The sequence below is a fragment of the Vigna unguiculata genome, chromosome 9 (genome assembly GCF_037176805.1).
Source record: "Vigna unguiculata cultivar grain cowpea cultivar isolate G323 ecotype 2 chromosome 9, ASM3717680v1, whole genome shotgun sequence".
Lineage (NCBI taxonomy): Eukaryota > Viridiplantae > Streptophyta > Magnoliopsida > Fabales > Fabaceae > Vigna > Vigna unguiculata.
Window position 1 is genome coordinate 1,302,290 of NC_140800.1, and position 17,653 is coordinate 1,319,942.

At 30.3% G+C, this 17,653-nt stretch overlaps 1 protein-coding gene across 1 annotated transcript; it reads right to left on the reverse strand.

The window, feature by feature from the left end:
• Positions 1–12,431: 12,431 nt before the first annotated feature.
• Positions 12,432–15,464, reverse strand: LOC114163173 (galactan beta-1,4-galactosyltransferase GALS3-like). Its single transcript, XM_028047311.2, has 2 exons — positions 14,175–15,464; positions 12,432–12,928 (listed from the first exon to the last, which is right to left on the reverse strand). The coding sequence occupies exons 1-2, from the start codon at positions 15,359–15,361 to the stop codon at positions 12,583–12,585; spliced, it is 1,533 nt and encodes a 510-aa protein (XP_027903112.1). The 5' UTR covers positions 15,362–15,464; the 3' UTR covers positions 12,432–12,582.
• Positions 15,465–17,653: the final 2,189 nt, after the last annotated feature.

Consider the following 17,653-nt stretch of genomic DNA (forward strand, 5'->3'; position numbering starts at 1 on the left):
CTTATCCTATTATTTTTAGCTATATATCATATCCCTTATTTAATTAGCCTGGTCAGTAGACTTATGGCTTAATTAATTATTGATCTGGTTAAAGATACTTGTTCGATTATGGACGTCATTAAATGATTCGATTTCTTTTTTTTTTTATGTAAAAGAATTAGATTATGTTTAGATGATTTTTTTTAATAAATATTTATGGGGGAGAAAAAAGAGAAGAAATTAAGTATTAAGTCAAAATTAAGTTTTGTTATTCAATTTTTTTAATTGTTTATTTTCTCCAAAAATTAGCACGTATAAATTAGTTTGTAGAAAATTTTACTATTTAATTTTTGTTTTTCCTAAAAGTACTTAATATATTGTGTAAAGAAGACTTTAAAGTACTCTACAACCAAAATATTTATGCAAAAATCAATTGTTAAACTTTAAGAGATACAATGTATTTTGTCTTTCTAATTTATCATTACTATTGTACTTAACATTGAATCCTGAATTATCATTATCTATCACATTATTCTTGATCGTTAATATTAAGATTCCATTTGAAATCGACTAATTTAAGCAATGGATCGTACAAAAAAAAAAAAACTTTCCACTTACCCTCCATAAATTATCATTCGATAATAGACCATAATTAAAGACCGACTTTGGTGTCTTTCTTTACAACACCTTTCAAATTAACTGATTTTTCCATATTTCAATAAATTACTAATTTGTTTTCTTCTTGATTCATCTACAAACTAATTATTTTATATGTATTGTTTAAATTAGTACATGCGTTGACAGAGTGAGACTATCTCAATAAAATTATTTTAAATAGTGATATATTTATTGTCTAGTAATGAGATGGAATATTCTCTCCATTGTTGCAATTCAATGTTGGCACTTAGAACAATTTGATGAGAATACAACTTTTTTACATGGTGATCTAGATGAGTAGGTTTACATGACACCACCAGCTGGTTTGCATCTTTCTGACCCTACTCTTGTTTGCAAGCTCATAAAATCTTTATATGTCTTTGCCAAGCTAATAGGCAATGGAATTTTAAATTGACTGCTACTTTCACTGTAGAGGTTTTATTCAGATCAATCACTGATTTTATCATTGTGCTTACTTGTGTTGATGATTTGATCCTTGTAGGGAATAATCTATCTGAGATCACCCAACTCAAATCCCTATTACATAACAGATTTGGCATAAAAAAACTTTGGTCCTTTGAGGGTTTTCTTAGGTTTTGAAATTGCACGATCTTCCAAAGGCATTTCCCTTAATAAACGCAAATATGCACTGGACCTTTTACAAGATACTGGTTTGTTGGCCTCCAAACCTCTTTCAACATCAATGGATTACTCTCTTACACTTTTTATGGTTGTTGGATCTTATATTCCCGATGCTTCTATATATAGAAGATTTCTTCGCAGATTGGTCTACTTGACAAATTCCATGCCTAACATTAGCTTTGTTGTTAGCAAACTTAGTCAATTTCTCAGCCAACCGTCTTCCATTCATTTATAAACCGCTCTTCGCATTCTTTGGTACATCAAAGGCAACATGCACAAGGTCTCTTCTTTCCCACTCAGTCCTCTCTTCACCTTACTTGTTTCTCTGACTTTGACTAGGGGGTTTGCCCTGACACAAGACAATCTGTCATTGGCTTTTGTTTCTTCCTTAGATCTGCATTGGTTTCTTAGAAATCCAAAAAACAAACTATTGTCTCGAGATTTTCGTTTGAGGCCGAATATAGAGCTCTAGCTCAAGCAAGTTGTGAAGATCAATGACTAGGTCTATATTCTATAGGATTTTGGCATTTCTCTCGTACGTTCAATAGTTCTTTATTGTGATAGTCAATCGACTCTTCACATAGCAACAAATATAGTCTTCCATGAAAGAACCAAACACATTGAACTTGATTGTCACTTGGTATGCGAGAAAGTTCAGTCCAAACTTATTCACCTCATGTTTATTCCTTCCAAGGACCAAAATTGCATATCTCCTCACAAAACCTCTTGCTCCAGGACTGTTTCAATATCTTGTTTCCAAGCTTAGAATGATCAACATCCATTCGAGCTTGCGAAGGGATGTCGACGTGCAAAATATTTAACCTTTGTTATTCTATTTAATTTTTGATGATTATGTTTTTAGCATGTATCATTCTATTATGTTTACAACTATATTGGGTTAGTAATTAATTTTCTTTATCACATGCTTAGGTTCATCTATATAATGGGCTGGTACTGAAATTTTATCAGAGTGAATAATACATATTTTCATCCCTATTACTCTATATCCTCTTCCCTTCTATTCTTTTCACAATTATCTTATAAAAAATCTTTATCATATTTTTTCAAAACAAATTGAATTGGTGAATAAGCTAATATAGTGTGGTAGTGTAAACAAAGAAAAATACACCATAAAAACCGTCTATATCTAATCTAGGTGTTTGGTGCTAATTAAGTATTTAAATGTGAATTAGAAGTTTAACATTTGGTAGAAATTAATAGAATAACCTATATATAAGAAAAAAACACAAACATGTTACTTTTAAAATTTTATAATTTTTTATTTTTTATTTAGAATTATTTATGACGCATTCATATCACACTTAAAGAAAAGTTCACTTGAAAAAGAAGATAATTAAAATTTTCAATAAAAATTGAAAGTTTTACGTCAAATAAAAATAAATAAATAAATTATATATAGAAATTTATTCACAAACATATTATTTTTAAGATTTTAGGTTAAAAATTATAGTTTGTATCTTTTATAATATGTATAGTCACAGCTCGATGTTATCAAATTTACAAGCAATAAAAAAACTTTCCCCTTCTGTTTTGTTTGAAGAAAATATGTATCTGAAAACTAAACTTTCGATTTTTTTTTTTCAATGATACAAATTTTGGAGATTTTGTATGTTTTACAGGGAAGGATGGGTCAAATTTAGAGGTGGGCCTAGCCCGAAAAAGTAAGGGCCTTCAAATAAATCCTCTAATGGTCGAAGTTTACTTTTAACACCCCCACAATTATTAAATGCACTAATACTAATATTAGAAAACCTAACTGCGTCATATCACCGCTATTGTCGCAGAAGAAGAAAAATAAAAGAGAAATTGTAACATGCAGAAAAAGCTCATTCCAAAAATATTGTTCTGAAAATCCTATTCTGAAATTTCAAAAATGTTAGAAAGTTTGTTCCACAAAATTTTCAGAACAAATAATCCAGAAGTCCCTCACGCGTGATTTTGAAAATTGTGGGGGTGCAGGAAGAAAAAACTAAAATGGACTTCTCAGACTCCAAACGCTACCCATGAATTATCGGGCAAAGCCCAACCTCATTTCTAACTCGTGTGCTGTAAGCAGAGCGAGCCTAAATACAAACAAGAAAATTTGAATAAAGAAGAAACACTGAATTACATTAATATTTCTGATTTGTTTTGGAATTATATAAAATGTTTTGTAAAATAATTATTCTTATATACACATTGTGATATATTCCACAAAATTAAAACAGATTAAAGTAATTCACCAATAGTATCAGTGTTGACCCGTTTTGCCCCAAAAAGATTAGAATGCATAAGCTGCAAATCACCACATTGCTTTTTCATTCGAAAAAACAACCTAAAATTCAGAATATTTTCCCATTTGAAAAAAATTAAAATAATTTTTGAGGAATAAAATTATTTAAAATATAAAATTAAACCTAATTTAAAATTTATAAAATAGAAAAATAGAAAAGTATCCATCATTATCTATAAATACCTCTAAGTATGAAGTAGTTTGCAAGCATCATTCAAGGAAATATCCTACAAAGGAAATATACTTTTTTGACAAGACATACAATAAATATTTATGTACATTGAATTATTTTTAATTTTTAAAACATCAACACTTTAGTAATTAACACATGTTTTCATTTTGTTAAATCAAATCCAATTTAAGAAAAATTAATTATAACTTCCGTTTTACGCATTAATTATCTCCGTCCAAATATAAAGTCCACTATTTCCTTTGTCCAATAACTATTTTTTCCCAAAAAAAAGGTATTTTAATCTTTCTTATTAATCACTATGTTATTGTCATGTATCTTAAAAAGAAATGAAATAATTATAATTCTTTTTATTTAAACTAATAATTTAAATGTGTTAATTTAAATGAACAGAAGAACGTAAACTAGATATTTACAAAAGTATAAAAAAACTTAATATAGTAATTGTTTCTACTCGATCCAAATCACAAGATTTATTTATTCTATATTTACTGGGTCCAAATCTGGGGTCCAATGTCAACTTTAAAGATCCTTCGACAATTTTTAGTAATTTTAGTAAGAAAATTTTTAGTAATTTTAGTAAGAACAATAATCAAACTTAAAGATAACTTTTTACATATTTACTTTGAAAGGAATTTTATGCTTTTGAATTGAGAATGCTAATATAAAAATTATACATATATATTTTAGAATTTTTAGGTTTAAACTGAAAAAAAAGTAAAAAATACATGAACGGTGCACAATGTCATAACCATTTATGTAATAACAATTTATGTAATGCAAAGTATAAAGCTTTCCCTAATATTATTGGTTCACATGTCACAATTGCTATTGCAAATCATCTTTTTTCAACTGATAATGATGATGAAGTATTCCATATATTTCAGTTTTAAGTTAAGACATTAACAATTATTTTAATTTTTTCTACCGAAATACATTCCTTTTAAAAAAGGTTAAATATGTTTTTGTCCCTCGAGTTTTAGTGAAATTTGAAATTAGTCTATTTTCAAAATTTTTGAATAATTTAGTCCTTCATCTTTAAAAATGCGTGAATTTAGTCCTTTTAATCAAATTTTGTTAAGTTTATTTGACGTTTCAAATACGTTTTACGATAATATTTGAGTTAACATTAAAGATAAAATGTGTCAAACGAGGTAAACAATTCAACTACTATCATGAAATGTATTTAAAATATCAAATAAACTTAACAAAATTTGGTTAAAATGACTAAATTCACGTATTTCTAAATATGAAGGATTAAATTGGTCAAAATTTTCAAAAAGGAACTAATTTCAAATTTCACTAAAACTTTAGGAAACAAAAAAAATATATAACCTTTTAAAAAATATTGATCAAAATTTGAATTAAAGAACCAAATATACATATACATGTTCTTGCAATTGGCTTATTTAGAGATTTTTTATTTTATTTTTTTGAAAGGTAGAAATTTAGGAAAAATTTCTACAAACAGAAAACATAAAAATAAAATAAAGAAAGTTGTGATTCCAATGTATTACTATTTGTAAGTTGTAAGTATCTCTTAGAATGATTCATAGTAGTCAACTAAAACATTTTGACGTTGTTCTCTTGGAACATGCATTGTGATTTATTCAGGAGATTGAATAAGATGATAAAATAAGAGGTTTGGAAGAGGGAAATTTGATAGGAAAATAAGAACCACCATTGAAATGAATTTGAGAAAGCAACCACTTCTATTATTGTGTTAAAATACGCACTTTATTATAGCAGACAAAATGGAAAAAGATAGGATTATATGGTAGGTCACAGGAATTATTCATTCCATTAATCAACAAATTGTCTATGTCTCTCTTTTCACAAATTATATATATTTATTTTTTAAAATGATATGTATCTTTATATTTTCCAATCACAATAATAAAACTGTGTCGTATAAGCAACAAGTCCTTTTAATACTCTTTGGTTCAATGATTAGAGAGCGTAGGTGCCATCGCCCTTCCAGGTCTTAATTGGGAAGGTGCCATTCAAGTTTAGGTTACTGTTTTAACTTTTCTCACGTTCTATTACATTATAACTAAAACAACTTCGAACAGTGTGTGATTTATTTTATTTATATATACCTGTCTCAGCTTATTATGAAACCGCAGATTTTGAAAAAGCAGCAAAATAATGTAAAATAAAATTATTAAACATTTTTTACTCTCTAAATTTTAATAGGAATTAGGTAAATTTCGATATATTTTGATCTTTTAATTTTTAAAATGAATAAATATTATTTTTTCAATTTAATTGTGTTGAAATTTTTTATGTATTAAACTTTGTTTTAAATTAATATTTAAATTGTTACGACCATTTACTAGTTTTCGTTATTTAACATGTAAATAAAAATGAGGGTGGTCAAGTTAAAAGTATTCTGTCATTCGTTTTTTAATATAATATTAAAATTTATCAAAATTTGTAGCTTAACAATTTTTAATTTGATCTAAGTTTAGAAATTACAAATCATTACTTTAATATTTTGTATTGAATAATATGAAAGTTGGGTTCAGCTGAGTTTTTTTAGTGTTGATTGAACATTAAAAATACATAAAATTTTAATATTTAAAAATTATTTTTATATATTTCAAAACTTTAAAATCAGTAGTTATTTTTGTATTTTAAAAACACTAACAGAGGGTCGGTACAGAAAAAATTAACAAAAAATTTAAATTTGTGAAATTTGAAGTACCGCATTAAATTATGTTTTATTGATATTGTATCTCTGAAATTTTTTATGAGGAACTCGTCATCTAGTTAGCGAAGTACTTAGAAACTATTGATGGAGGTTGACAGCAACAATTTTGGATGAGATTCACAGACCCACCCAGACAAATAATTTTTTGTACATAAACAGTAGATGCAGAAGGAGAGTGTGATGATGAAGCAGCTATGAACTGTTCCTTGAAGAACTGGACCAGCACATGGTGCAGTAGGTAGTAGAACCTCATTTGCATGTAAACCATTGGTTTTTCTTCTTACTGAAAAGAGAGATAAAGAAAGAATGAATTTCATTAACTATGTAGCAGTGACCATTAAATTTTCACAGCTCTCATCTTAAGTGAACATAAAATGGAGTGATGTCAGACTCATTTACTCCTCTATCCACGTTTCTAGTCCTTTGCATCTACATCAACCCAAACAAATAGGAGGTTTATGGCAAAAAGTCAGAAGCTGTGGAATTTGGTTGCAGATTAAACCAAAGTACTGACCTGGACCAACGTCAGTAATAAAATATTGCTGCAATCAAACGGTGCATTATTTAATGCTTTCATGCTCAATCATGTATACAAACATGTGTTAGGTTTATAGAGGGAGTTTTATTGAAAATAATAAACATTAATAAGATTTAAGTCCAATCATATAAGGTACGGGACACAACCATCAACTCTAATACCACTTATTAGGTTTATGAGGAAGTTTCACTAAGAAGAACAAACACAAATAAAATCTGAGTTTAACCACATAAGGTATTGACACTACTTTTAACCCAAAACCTTAAGATAATAAGTTTATAAATCTTTATCCTTATATAGTGCTCTACTCTCTCATTTCTAATCAATGTGAAACTTAAACTCATATTTATATATTTTTAACAATATGAAAAACTAATTAAGTAGAAACTTGTACTTCTGTGAGAAAAAAAAAATCATCAATTTCATATGATAGGGAAGGTGATATCTAGCAGCCACTTTAAGCAATATTTTATTAACTGGTTTGATAGGTAGAAGTGAATACTTCTTAATATATAGCATGTGATGTGAGAGTATATAGATAGTATTTTTATTAGCAACATAGGTACATTTGAGATGCTTATACTAAAATATAAATTTGTGATGAATTGATGTAGCTGTTATTGAGTGATTGTGTGATGTAGAACATATGGAGGCTATATATAAATGATGGAACTTTCCTATCATTATAATTGATTCTTCAATGGCCCTTTCTATGAAGTATCTAGTCTTTTACTTTTTGCTTCTCGTGAAGACCAGAGAAGGAAAAAAGAAGAAAAAGAAATTCAGAAATTGGAGACTCCCAACAAAACCATTTGATGTATTATTGTTAAATGCTTCCTCCATTCCTATTTTGCCAGCTCTTTCCCATGACGTGCCACCACTGCTAGTTAGGGTCCATTCATTTGTCCCCTTCACTGTAATCTTTTGTCTTCTTCTGCTCTTTTCTTCCTTCGCTGAAAACAACCCTAAACTAACTCATCTTGTTGCAAGCTTTACTTATTTACTACTGAATTTTTGATATGGTCTCTATATGTATATATTAATTAGAAGTCTCACGTTAACTAAAAATAAAATAATTTTGTAATATATAAATATAGTACAAACCTTACCATAAATCGATTTTGTGATATTGAGTTAGATTTAAAATTCACCTTTTAACATGATATCATAATTATACTTAAAAAGTCTATCTTAACCGAATTTTTGTTTCTTTGACATATTTTTCCACCCGCTATCGGACAGTTCGTATTCATAATGCAATGATGAAAGTAGGAGATGAAAGAAGGTAAAAATAGAAAGAGTGTAGTTGAAGTATACTATCATTGAAAAGCAAGTGAAGGAAAGAAGAAAGATGTGGACTAATTTTGAAGGGTGATTTTTGAGAATTTGGATTCTTTACTGGATTGTTTAGTGCTGTTTTTTTTACTGTGTCTCCATAATACACGGATTATCACTAATTTTAACGTTTTAAAATATATTAAAAAAATATATAAAATGCTAACACATTGCATTTTTAATTCTAAAAAGAAAAGATCAATAAAAAATCTGAACACGATTTTCGATAGTATAATGTGTATGGATATGTGCGTGTGTCGGCTGGGTGAGAATTTGATATTGGATACCCTACAAGCTGCCCTTCAACATAGTCACAGCAACACTTTCCAACCACAGAAGAAAGCATGGCAATAGCCTTGTAGGACCTTGCCCTTTTCTTCTCATGTGGACCACATTATCGTTTACCAGACCATGCTTTTCGATTTACACACTTTCAATATCTGTCTCAAATTTTTGTGTTTTGTGTTAATAAACACAGGGAAATTATTTAATCACACCATTGTGCTGTGAAGCCATTCCTCATCCTACCGACAACTCGACGAGGTACTTCCTGAGATTCGGCTACAGCCACGTATTAAATTTATTTTATTATTTAATACAAAAAAAAATGTGTTTAGCAAATAATTAAATCATTCTAATCATTATATAGTAATTTTGGAATTATGAGTCGATTCAATTCACTGAGATGAAAGTCAACCTACACATCGACTGGTCCAAATTTTTGACGTGAAAGTTTGCTAAACAAGTGTGTTTTACCTTATCATTAATGTATTTGAGGACAAAACAAAACTACTTTTACATTATAAGAAATAGAGTAATATTCAGTTTGAAACCCTACCTAATAATTTAAAAATGTAATAATAGAATAAATAATTTTTTTTTTCTTATTAGTACATGCATGATCTTGAAACTCCTTCAAACATTTCTCCTAATTTTATAAAGATATGTAATTAAATAGTTTGTGATTAATTAATTAAGTGATTAAATGACATATATTAAAGAATTTAAATACGTATATAATTGTTTTTCATAACCTATTTCGTCTCACTGTTTTTAAGTTGATTTTAATATCGCTTTACAATTTTTAAAGTCATCAATTAGCATTCACTAAATATAGCAATATTTTAGTTCTATTGTTATGAATTAATATAAAATTTTAATTGACGATGTTCAATAAATAAATAAACAATTTTTTTACGTTTTTTTTTATTTATACTAGCCACTGAAATGTGTTTCAGTGTGAAGAAATATTTTTTTAATCTTTTTTGTGGAAGATATTTGATTTTTAAATAAATATACATACGAAACTCGTATATTATACAAATAAAACTTTAAAAGTAAAGATTATAAAATGAAAATGAAATGTAAAGACGAACAAGTAAAGATAAATGAAACTGAAGTTTGTAAATGATTAAGGTAAAAATCAATCAAGATTAATATATAGAGAAACACTCTTAAAAAAAGCTTAAACATAAGTACATGGAAAACAAAAAATAACATAATAAATGAGGTTGAGTTGTTTTGGAAATTTTTTTAAAATTTTCTTTTTTATAGTTAATGCAGGTCCAACCAGATGATACATAATTATATATTAGTTGAATCCATCATAATATGTGAAATAGAATAAAATATCAAGAAAAGAGAATATACTCAGAGTATTCTTATACCGAATTTTTAATTAATTAGTCAAGTTTAACTAGCTAAGCTAATATTATGAATTACACACAAATATTCTCTATTGATATTCATGTTAGGGTTTGTGATATTTTTTTAAAATTTATCATCTTAAAAATTGGATTTTTTTTTCTTCTACTTACCTTTCCTTTTCTCTCTGTTTCCTTCATTATTTTTTTAAGTTCTAGACTTCAGATGCAGAATTTATGTATGAATATTTGAAACTTCTTCATAAACAGACACACGCCATAAAGACACCTTTGACTTATTAGGGTTTGCGTTGCATAGATCTATTACATCATTCTCAATATGTAAATGCATTTACTATATTATAAGAAAAAAAATTGAAATTTAGGAAATGTTTTTAAATTTTATATCGCCTACATAATTCACCTGCTGAAGTGGTTCTTTTTGATGAATTTTAATTAGTATATGTGTATACTAATGGGTCAATTTTAATATATTGATTTTACTTTAGAAATTGATTATTTCAGGAAGACACAATAACCTGTCTTAGTTTAGGAAAATGTATCCTATTATATGTAAGAATAAGTAGCAGCATTAACTACAAGATTGATTTAGAATTTTAAAAAAGTAGATTAAATCTATTGAAGTATTATTGAATGAAAATATAAAGTTTAAGAAGAATAGTAATGCATCGAGTCAAAATCAAGTCCCAATGATACGTTGAAGCGCGTTTTGTTAATTTTAAGCGCGTTTTTAAAAATCTATTTATTTGCAACAGATGCAGAATTTACGTGGCTTCATCTTCTGTTGTTTCCCATCAAAATCGCATATAGAAGTACTTTTGCGTCCAAATGAATGAAAAACGCGGAAGCTACAAAGGAAACGTCAAATTGTTTGGCATGTTGAATTTGGAATTGCCATTGATGCTAATTTATTCTCTCTCTCTCTTTTTTTTTAAGTTTAAAAAGGTTGAATAATTTTTTTCTTCTTTTGAGTGTGTATAATTTGTAATTGGTATGAAATTGAAAGAAATCACGCCTATTTTTGTTTAAATCACAAGTGAAATGGATATATAAAATGGAAATTGAATGAAGAAAAGCCATATAATTTAAATAGATTTTCAAATAATATATTGTTATGTGCAAAATTAATTACAATCATAAAATAATTATTTTTTTAGTTATCAACTCTTTAAATTTTATACAATTATATACAAAAAATCAACTTACATTTTAAATTTATCTAAATTAATCATACATTTCGTAATTTTAAATATTTATTTAAATTTACAAACGAATAATTTTTAGTAACTGATACATTAGACCATTTTTACATATAGTTTATTTTGGTCCATTTTATTTGTAACAACCTCTTTATAAGAATCTTCATTTATAAACAAAAAACGTTGATTTGAAACTTTTATTATAAAGAATTTATATTTTAAAGACATAAACCCCAAAAATAGATAAATATCTCATAGATAACAATATATTTAACTCTAATTTTAGCTAATAAAAATAATATAAAAATGTGGTGAATTCATTGCGCCTTCGTCTTATTTTAAATCAGTTTGTTAAAATCCCAATCAATGATTTTAATAAAGGACTTATACAAGAAATAGATCGAGTTTACTTATTAAAGAACAGAAAATTACTTATTTTATTAAAAACACTTATTTAAAAAATAAATGCCAATAAGCTGACCTTTGTCTCATGTAATTATTACTATTTTGGCATATTCCTCCAATTTTTTAACACTACTTACTGAACTTTCTCAAATTTGTGTTAAATTAAAAAGATACTGTAAAAAGCCATATAAAATTAGGTATTTCCAAAACACAATTATGATTTGTTAAAAATAATTAGTTACAGAAGACCAATGGTTGAATGATGCTCTTTTTGACTTCTCCAAAAGCTAACCCCTTTCAGCAATCACTTCCTCCCAAATAAAACACGTTCAGAATTTTCAACAACTTTAACATAAAAGTCTACGAACTCCACAAATATGCTTGGTATTAGAATTACGTAGCTTTCTTTTTCTTTCTCTGCAACAGGGACGTTTACGAAATTTCTTAAAATTAATTATCAAAATTATTCGATTCATTTCCTGTTATTAATTAACATAAGTGATGATTAAATCAAATTTAAAGGGTACTTAGCAAAAATTAATGGAACTAAAAATGAAATAAACCAACTACTATATCACTTTTAGAGATGAAGAATCTTAAGCGGAATAATTTAAAGAAAATAATAAAAAAAAAATAAAAAGATGCATGAATACCAGCAAAGCAACAGGAGCACATTAGGCACCCTCCATATGGAGCCACTGTAGGTGGGGATGCCATCATGTCCCACACCGACAACATAATTGAACCATTCATCTTTATTCATTATTTTTTACAAAATGTAAAAAGGGAAAGAATAAAAAAAAAAAGGAACACATATTAAAAATGAAACAAAGATCATATACCCATCTGTAAATATACCACATAAAAAAATGAAAAGAAAGAACTGCTCAATGAATTCCTATTTTCTAACACAAGTTAAATTATTATCATATAGTTCAAAAAATAAAATAAAAAAGTGTTGGCAGTGTCATTGCCGTGTCTTCTGTATCCTATTTCCAATCATCTTGAGCTCAAATTTCTTGATCACACCAGCAATGTCTCTCATGGTGGTGTCCAACACATAAGGGGTTTTCTCGTACGTGATTTCTGTCGAATTTATAAGCATTTTACAAGATTCTCTCCTTTCAGCTATGGTTCCATGGTAGTGGTAGTACATTATTTTGCCCTCTGTTTTGTGGGTTGTCTTCCCCGCAAGGTTCTGCGACATGTGAACACCGGTCGCAAACAAACTCCTAGGTTGCACTGCGTATTTTCTATCCCTTCTGATCCCTTTCTTCGAATCTTTATACACCAGCTTCTCAAAACCCCATTTCCTGCAATGCAAAATTTCACACCACACCATGTGAGACCACACACACAACTACAATGGTTGACAACTGTGTGGGAAATGTAGTTGTCAAAACAACTGTAAAGGCAAAACAAGACATTCCCTCCAACAGCATAAACCAGCTTTCTTCTACATTCAGCGTATGGTACAAAAAGCCACCCGTAAACACTTACGTTAGAAAAAAAAAAACTAGATCTAACTGTTGTTGAAGGAGTGTGAAATTGGAAACAGTAACTTTCATGAATGTAAAAAAAGTTTAGTGCACCCCAACAAAACCGTCGCAATCAAAGGTGTGGTGGACCGGGTAACATAACACGGGTCTCATTCCAAAACCAGAATCAAATACAAGTGAACGTTCAGTAAAACAATAATCATCATTATCATCATCATCATCACTTGTTAGCACGCCCTACTACTATTCTTTCATTTCAATTACCGGAACTAACAAAAGGACATGTTTGTGATAGAATTAAAGAACACTTATGAATTCTCAGTGTCACATTAAAATACTCTTAAACCAGACAGCACCAGCTAATAAATAAGGAATAATAAATAAATCAGTCTCCTAGAAAGTTCAGAGACACCACCACACACACACTCTTCACCTGTCCACACAGGAATGGGCTAATTCACGCTTCTACAGTACAAGCCAAATCAATCCCCACCTTCCACGCTGGGGAATGAAACACCACGCAACCACTCAAGATCTGCGACATTACCGAGCACCGAAACAAAACAACATAAAACAAATGACATCACATTTGTTCCTCCAAACGAACCACCCCAGTAAATGCTCATTAAACTCCACACAACCATCCATCATTCACTTAACTCATAAACTAAAACCCCTAACCAATCCACTTCAAAAACCTCCACAGATCCATCTCCAAATCTCACAGTTCCTCGATCCACCAAAATTCACAACCGACACACAAAAAACCAAATCTTTCTCACACTTTCGAAACACGCAAACACCCAAATTAACCAACCCGAATCAAAAACTAAAAACATGGAAAAATCCAAACTTTTGGCATGCCCGTTATGAGTTATTGCTACAGAACTACCATGATTCTTTCTTTGACACAATCTTTCTTGAGTCGGCTAAAAATATTATCTTTTTAAGGCGGTTGGATACCTAAACTTCTTACTTCAAAATACTGATTAAGTTGGCAAAACCCAGTTAGACAAAAACAACAATTATGAAAAAAGTAATGAGTTTGAGGAGAATGTACCTATATGTTTTGCCGTAATCGGAAGTGAGGCACAGCTTGCTACTCATCGGCATCTGTTCAATGGTGAATTGCGAGTACTCGGAGAGTGAATCAAGCACAGACTTGATAGTGCTCTTGGGTGGCACATAGATGTATTCATCCACATCAAAGAAGAACATCCACTTAGTCATGAACTTGTACCTATGTAGGCAATCATTCACCACCATGAACTGGTTATGGTAGTATCCATCAAACCGCTCCTGGTCCGTTATATCCTGCAACGTCACGTACCCCAGATCAATCCACGGCTGGAGCACCTCCCGCACCTGCGCGTGCACGCCGCCGGCGTCGTGAATCACGAAATGCGACCTCGGCCCGAAGAACTTCACATGGTACGCGATCCACTCCCTCACGCGCTGCGCGTTCAGGTTCCCGTAGAGAGAGGAACCGCAGTACAGGTAATCGTACTTCGGCCTCGACGTGAACAACGTAGTGTCGAGAGTGCCGGGTTGTTCCGTGAGAGCTTCTATGGTGTCGGTGATGTTGAAGCTGGCGTCGCCGCCGCCGGAGGTAGAGGCGGAGAGGACGAGCTTCCCCCCGGAGTTGTCAGCATTGAGTGGAGCCGGGAAGGTACAGTTCACTATAACGACGGTGTAGACGCGGCCGTAGCCCCAGTCGGGGAGGATCTTGTAGCCGACGGCGGTGGAGAGTTTCTCGCCGGCGAGTGAGTGCCACGCGCACTCGTACGTCGGTTTAGCGTAAACGTGAAGAGGCTTGGACGCGAGGCCAATGATGGCGAACGTGTTGAGGCCACCACGGTAAGAGCCCATGGTGATGAAGTTGTAGGCTGCAGAGCCGTAAGGGTTGAACACACGCTTGATGATGCCTCCGGGGAGGACTTGCTCCGACGGTGGCGGTGGAGGCGGTGACGGCGGCGGCAGCGGGGGTGGTGAGGCATGTGATAATGATGCTTTTATTGGGTACGACGAAGTAGCGTTTGTTGTGTTGGAAAGTATGGGTGTTGTTTGCGTGACACGTGAGATGCAGACACGGAGATCGGAGGCTGAGATGGTGAAGCGGGAAGGGAGGAACTGAAGAAGCGTGGCCACCACGCAGAGGAGAAGCAGTGTTGTGAGGAGAAGCTTGAGTTCTGCAGCGTAGTTTCCGAGCACTGCCACGTAGAGCTTCTTCTCTCTCTCTTTGGCCATTGCTGAGAAAGAAGAAGAAGAAGATGTGAGAAGCTGTGTTTTTTTTTTTTTGTGTGTGTGTGTGTTTGTGATTTGTGTTATGAAGAGGTGTTTGAGGTGGCTTATAAACACAGTGTGTTTACGAGGAGGAATATTTATGTCATGATATTATAAATCGACGTATTATGGTGATTGTTGTTGATTGAAGGTTGTGTTTGAACTGTGAAACGATGCCGTTCATCTAAAGGGGATTTCTTTATTTTACTTTCAATTAGACAACCTTAACCTACGTTTTCAACTGTGCGTGCTTCTAATTAGACAACCTTAATATTATAGTGTTTTTCTTTTTTGAAAATTCGTCTTCATTTTATTCCGATTTAGATGGAAGAACAATATTAGAAGTACAAGCAACTTGCATTTTTAATATATACTAATGTTTTTATTTTGTTTTGCAATAGGTGCTAGAATTCAGTCGCAATACTATTTTTGTCTCTATACATACTTTCTTGGTTTGAAATTATCTACCGTCGTCCTCTTAGTCGTATTATTACATTTCTATATGACAATCACAATAAATAAATTAAGAATTAAATAAAAAAGTAAATGGAAATTTTGGTTATGATTGGGGTAAAACCAAGGTGTGTGTGTTTTTTTTTAATCTTGTTTTTCGGCTTTTGCTTTAATTGAGTTTAAAGGAGCATAATTAAAGGGGGAAGAGGGGAGAGGTGGCATGGGGAAAAGGATTTATGAAAAAGGAGAGAAAGAATTTATCGTTGGGAAGAGAGAAAGGAGGGATTACCCTATTGATATGAGAAAAGTTATAGTTATTAGAGCCACAACCCTTAAAGATGTGTGGGACCAATGGGAGGGGCCTGGGGCCTAGGTTATTGAAGATTTATTATTGTTATTATTATTATTTTTTTAATATTTTTAAATAAATAAGAATTGAGGAGAGAGAAAGAGTGTGTTTGTTTTGTTGGAAATGTTACCGTTAAGTTAATTTGTGGCTATGAGTGTCTAGTGTTGGGGGTTCAAGTGTTACCAAACATATCCTTTAACCCTTTTTTACTATTACACTACTTTTTCATTTTTTTTTACCATAACAGTTTTAGCATATTTTCACAGTTACATTACACTGTTTGGAAACGATGATGTCATGAGTAAAAGATAGTACAGTTCTTTCCTCTGGGTAATGTATTTTTTTTTTTTTGTCAAGGAAAGATATAAATAAGTTGTGTTCAAAGGAAATGAACATTATGTACCTAATGTCTGTTTCTTAAGCTTTAACAATGAGAAAGTAAAGAAAAAAACAGAAAAAGATGACACTTGATACAGAAGAAACTCTGGATACCATCAGAAATTTGTGAGATTGTTTAGATAAAAGTTATCTTTCTTTATTATTTAGAAAAAAAAAACTTCTCTTTATTATTCAGAAGAAAAAAAAATATTTATATTTGTTTAAGTTGCTTGATTTCATTAATGATAAAGAGTCTTTTTTGCTCATTTTATAAATTAATTTTATGTAATTGAGTTAAATTTAAAATGTATTACTTAATATACTTTTTCATTATTAACAACATTTGAAAGATTGTCTCTCTGACATTGTTGATGAGTGCACGATACATTAACAAAGTTGATGTGAATTTTTTATTTTGTTTTTTTTTTTCGATTTTTCATAGTAAATTAAGATTCAAATGTAAATATTTTGTTAAGGTTGGAGGAGGAGGAGGCTACAAGGATGATTTTGCAAAATTTGATAATCTTGTGTTATAAGAACTTTCTAGGATTCCTATTCCCAATGGGATGATTCACCTTTTTAATCCCGTATGTAACGAATTACATAAGTTTGATATATAATTACAATGTTACTTTCAAGAATCTTATTAGAACAATCAAGTTTAGGTTTATGTAAATGTTTTTTTCTTTTTTATTTATTTAATTGGTATTTTTAGATTGAATTACATATTGTAGATTAATTATATTCTATTAAGTAAAATCTAAATATGTATAAATCATATGATCGTAGTTACAAGTAGATTTAAATGTGCATAAAAATAAACGAGACAAAATGAAAATTAGAAAATAAACTATTTTTGTAGATTGGATTTCAAGTTTATTTAAACTGTTGGTGTTTCGAATATTACCTTGAATTACATTGAAATTGAATTCATGATAATCCATAATCCTTCTCAACATTGTTAAAGTATTTCCTTACATGTTTTTGCATGTCTAAAATTGTTAAAAATGTTTACCGTTAAATATGTTTATAATTTTTAAATTTAGACTTAAAATTAAAATTCGTTATATTTTAAG

Bases quoted from the DNA above. Each gene is read 5' to 3' on its own strand.
- LOC114163173 (XM_028047311.2), bottom strand. From the start codon at position 15,361: ATGGCCAAAGAGAGAGAGAAGAAGCTCTACGTGGCAGTGCTCGGAAAC. The intron at 12,929-14,174 runs GTACATTCTCCT...TTTGCATTGCAG, and splicing joins GATTACGGCAAAACATATAG to GAAATGGGGTTTTGAGAAGC.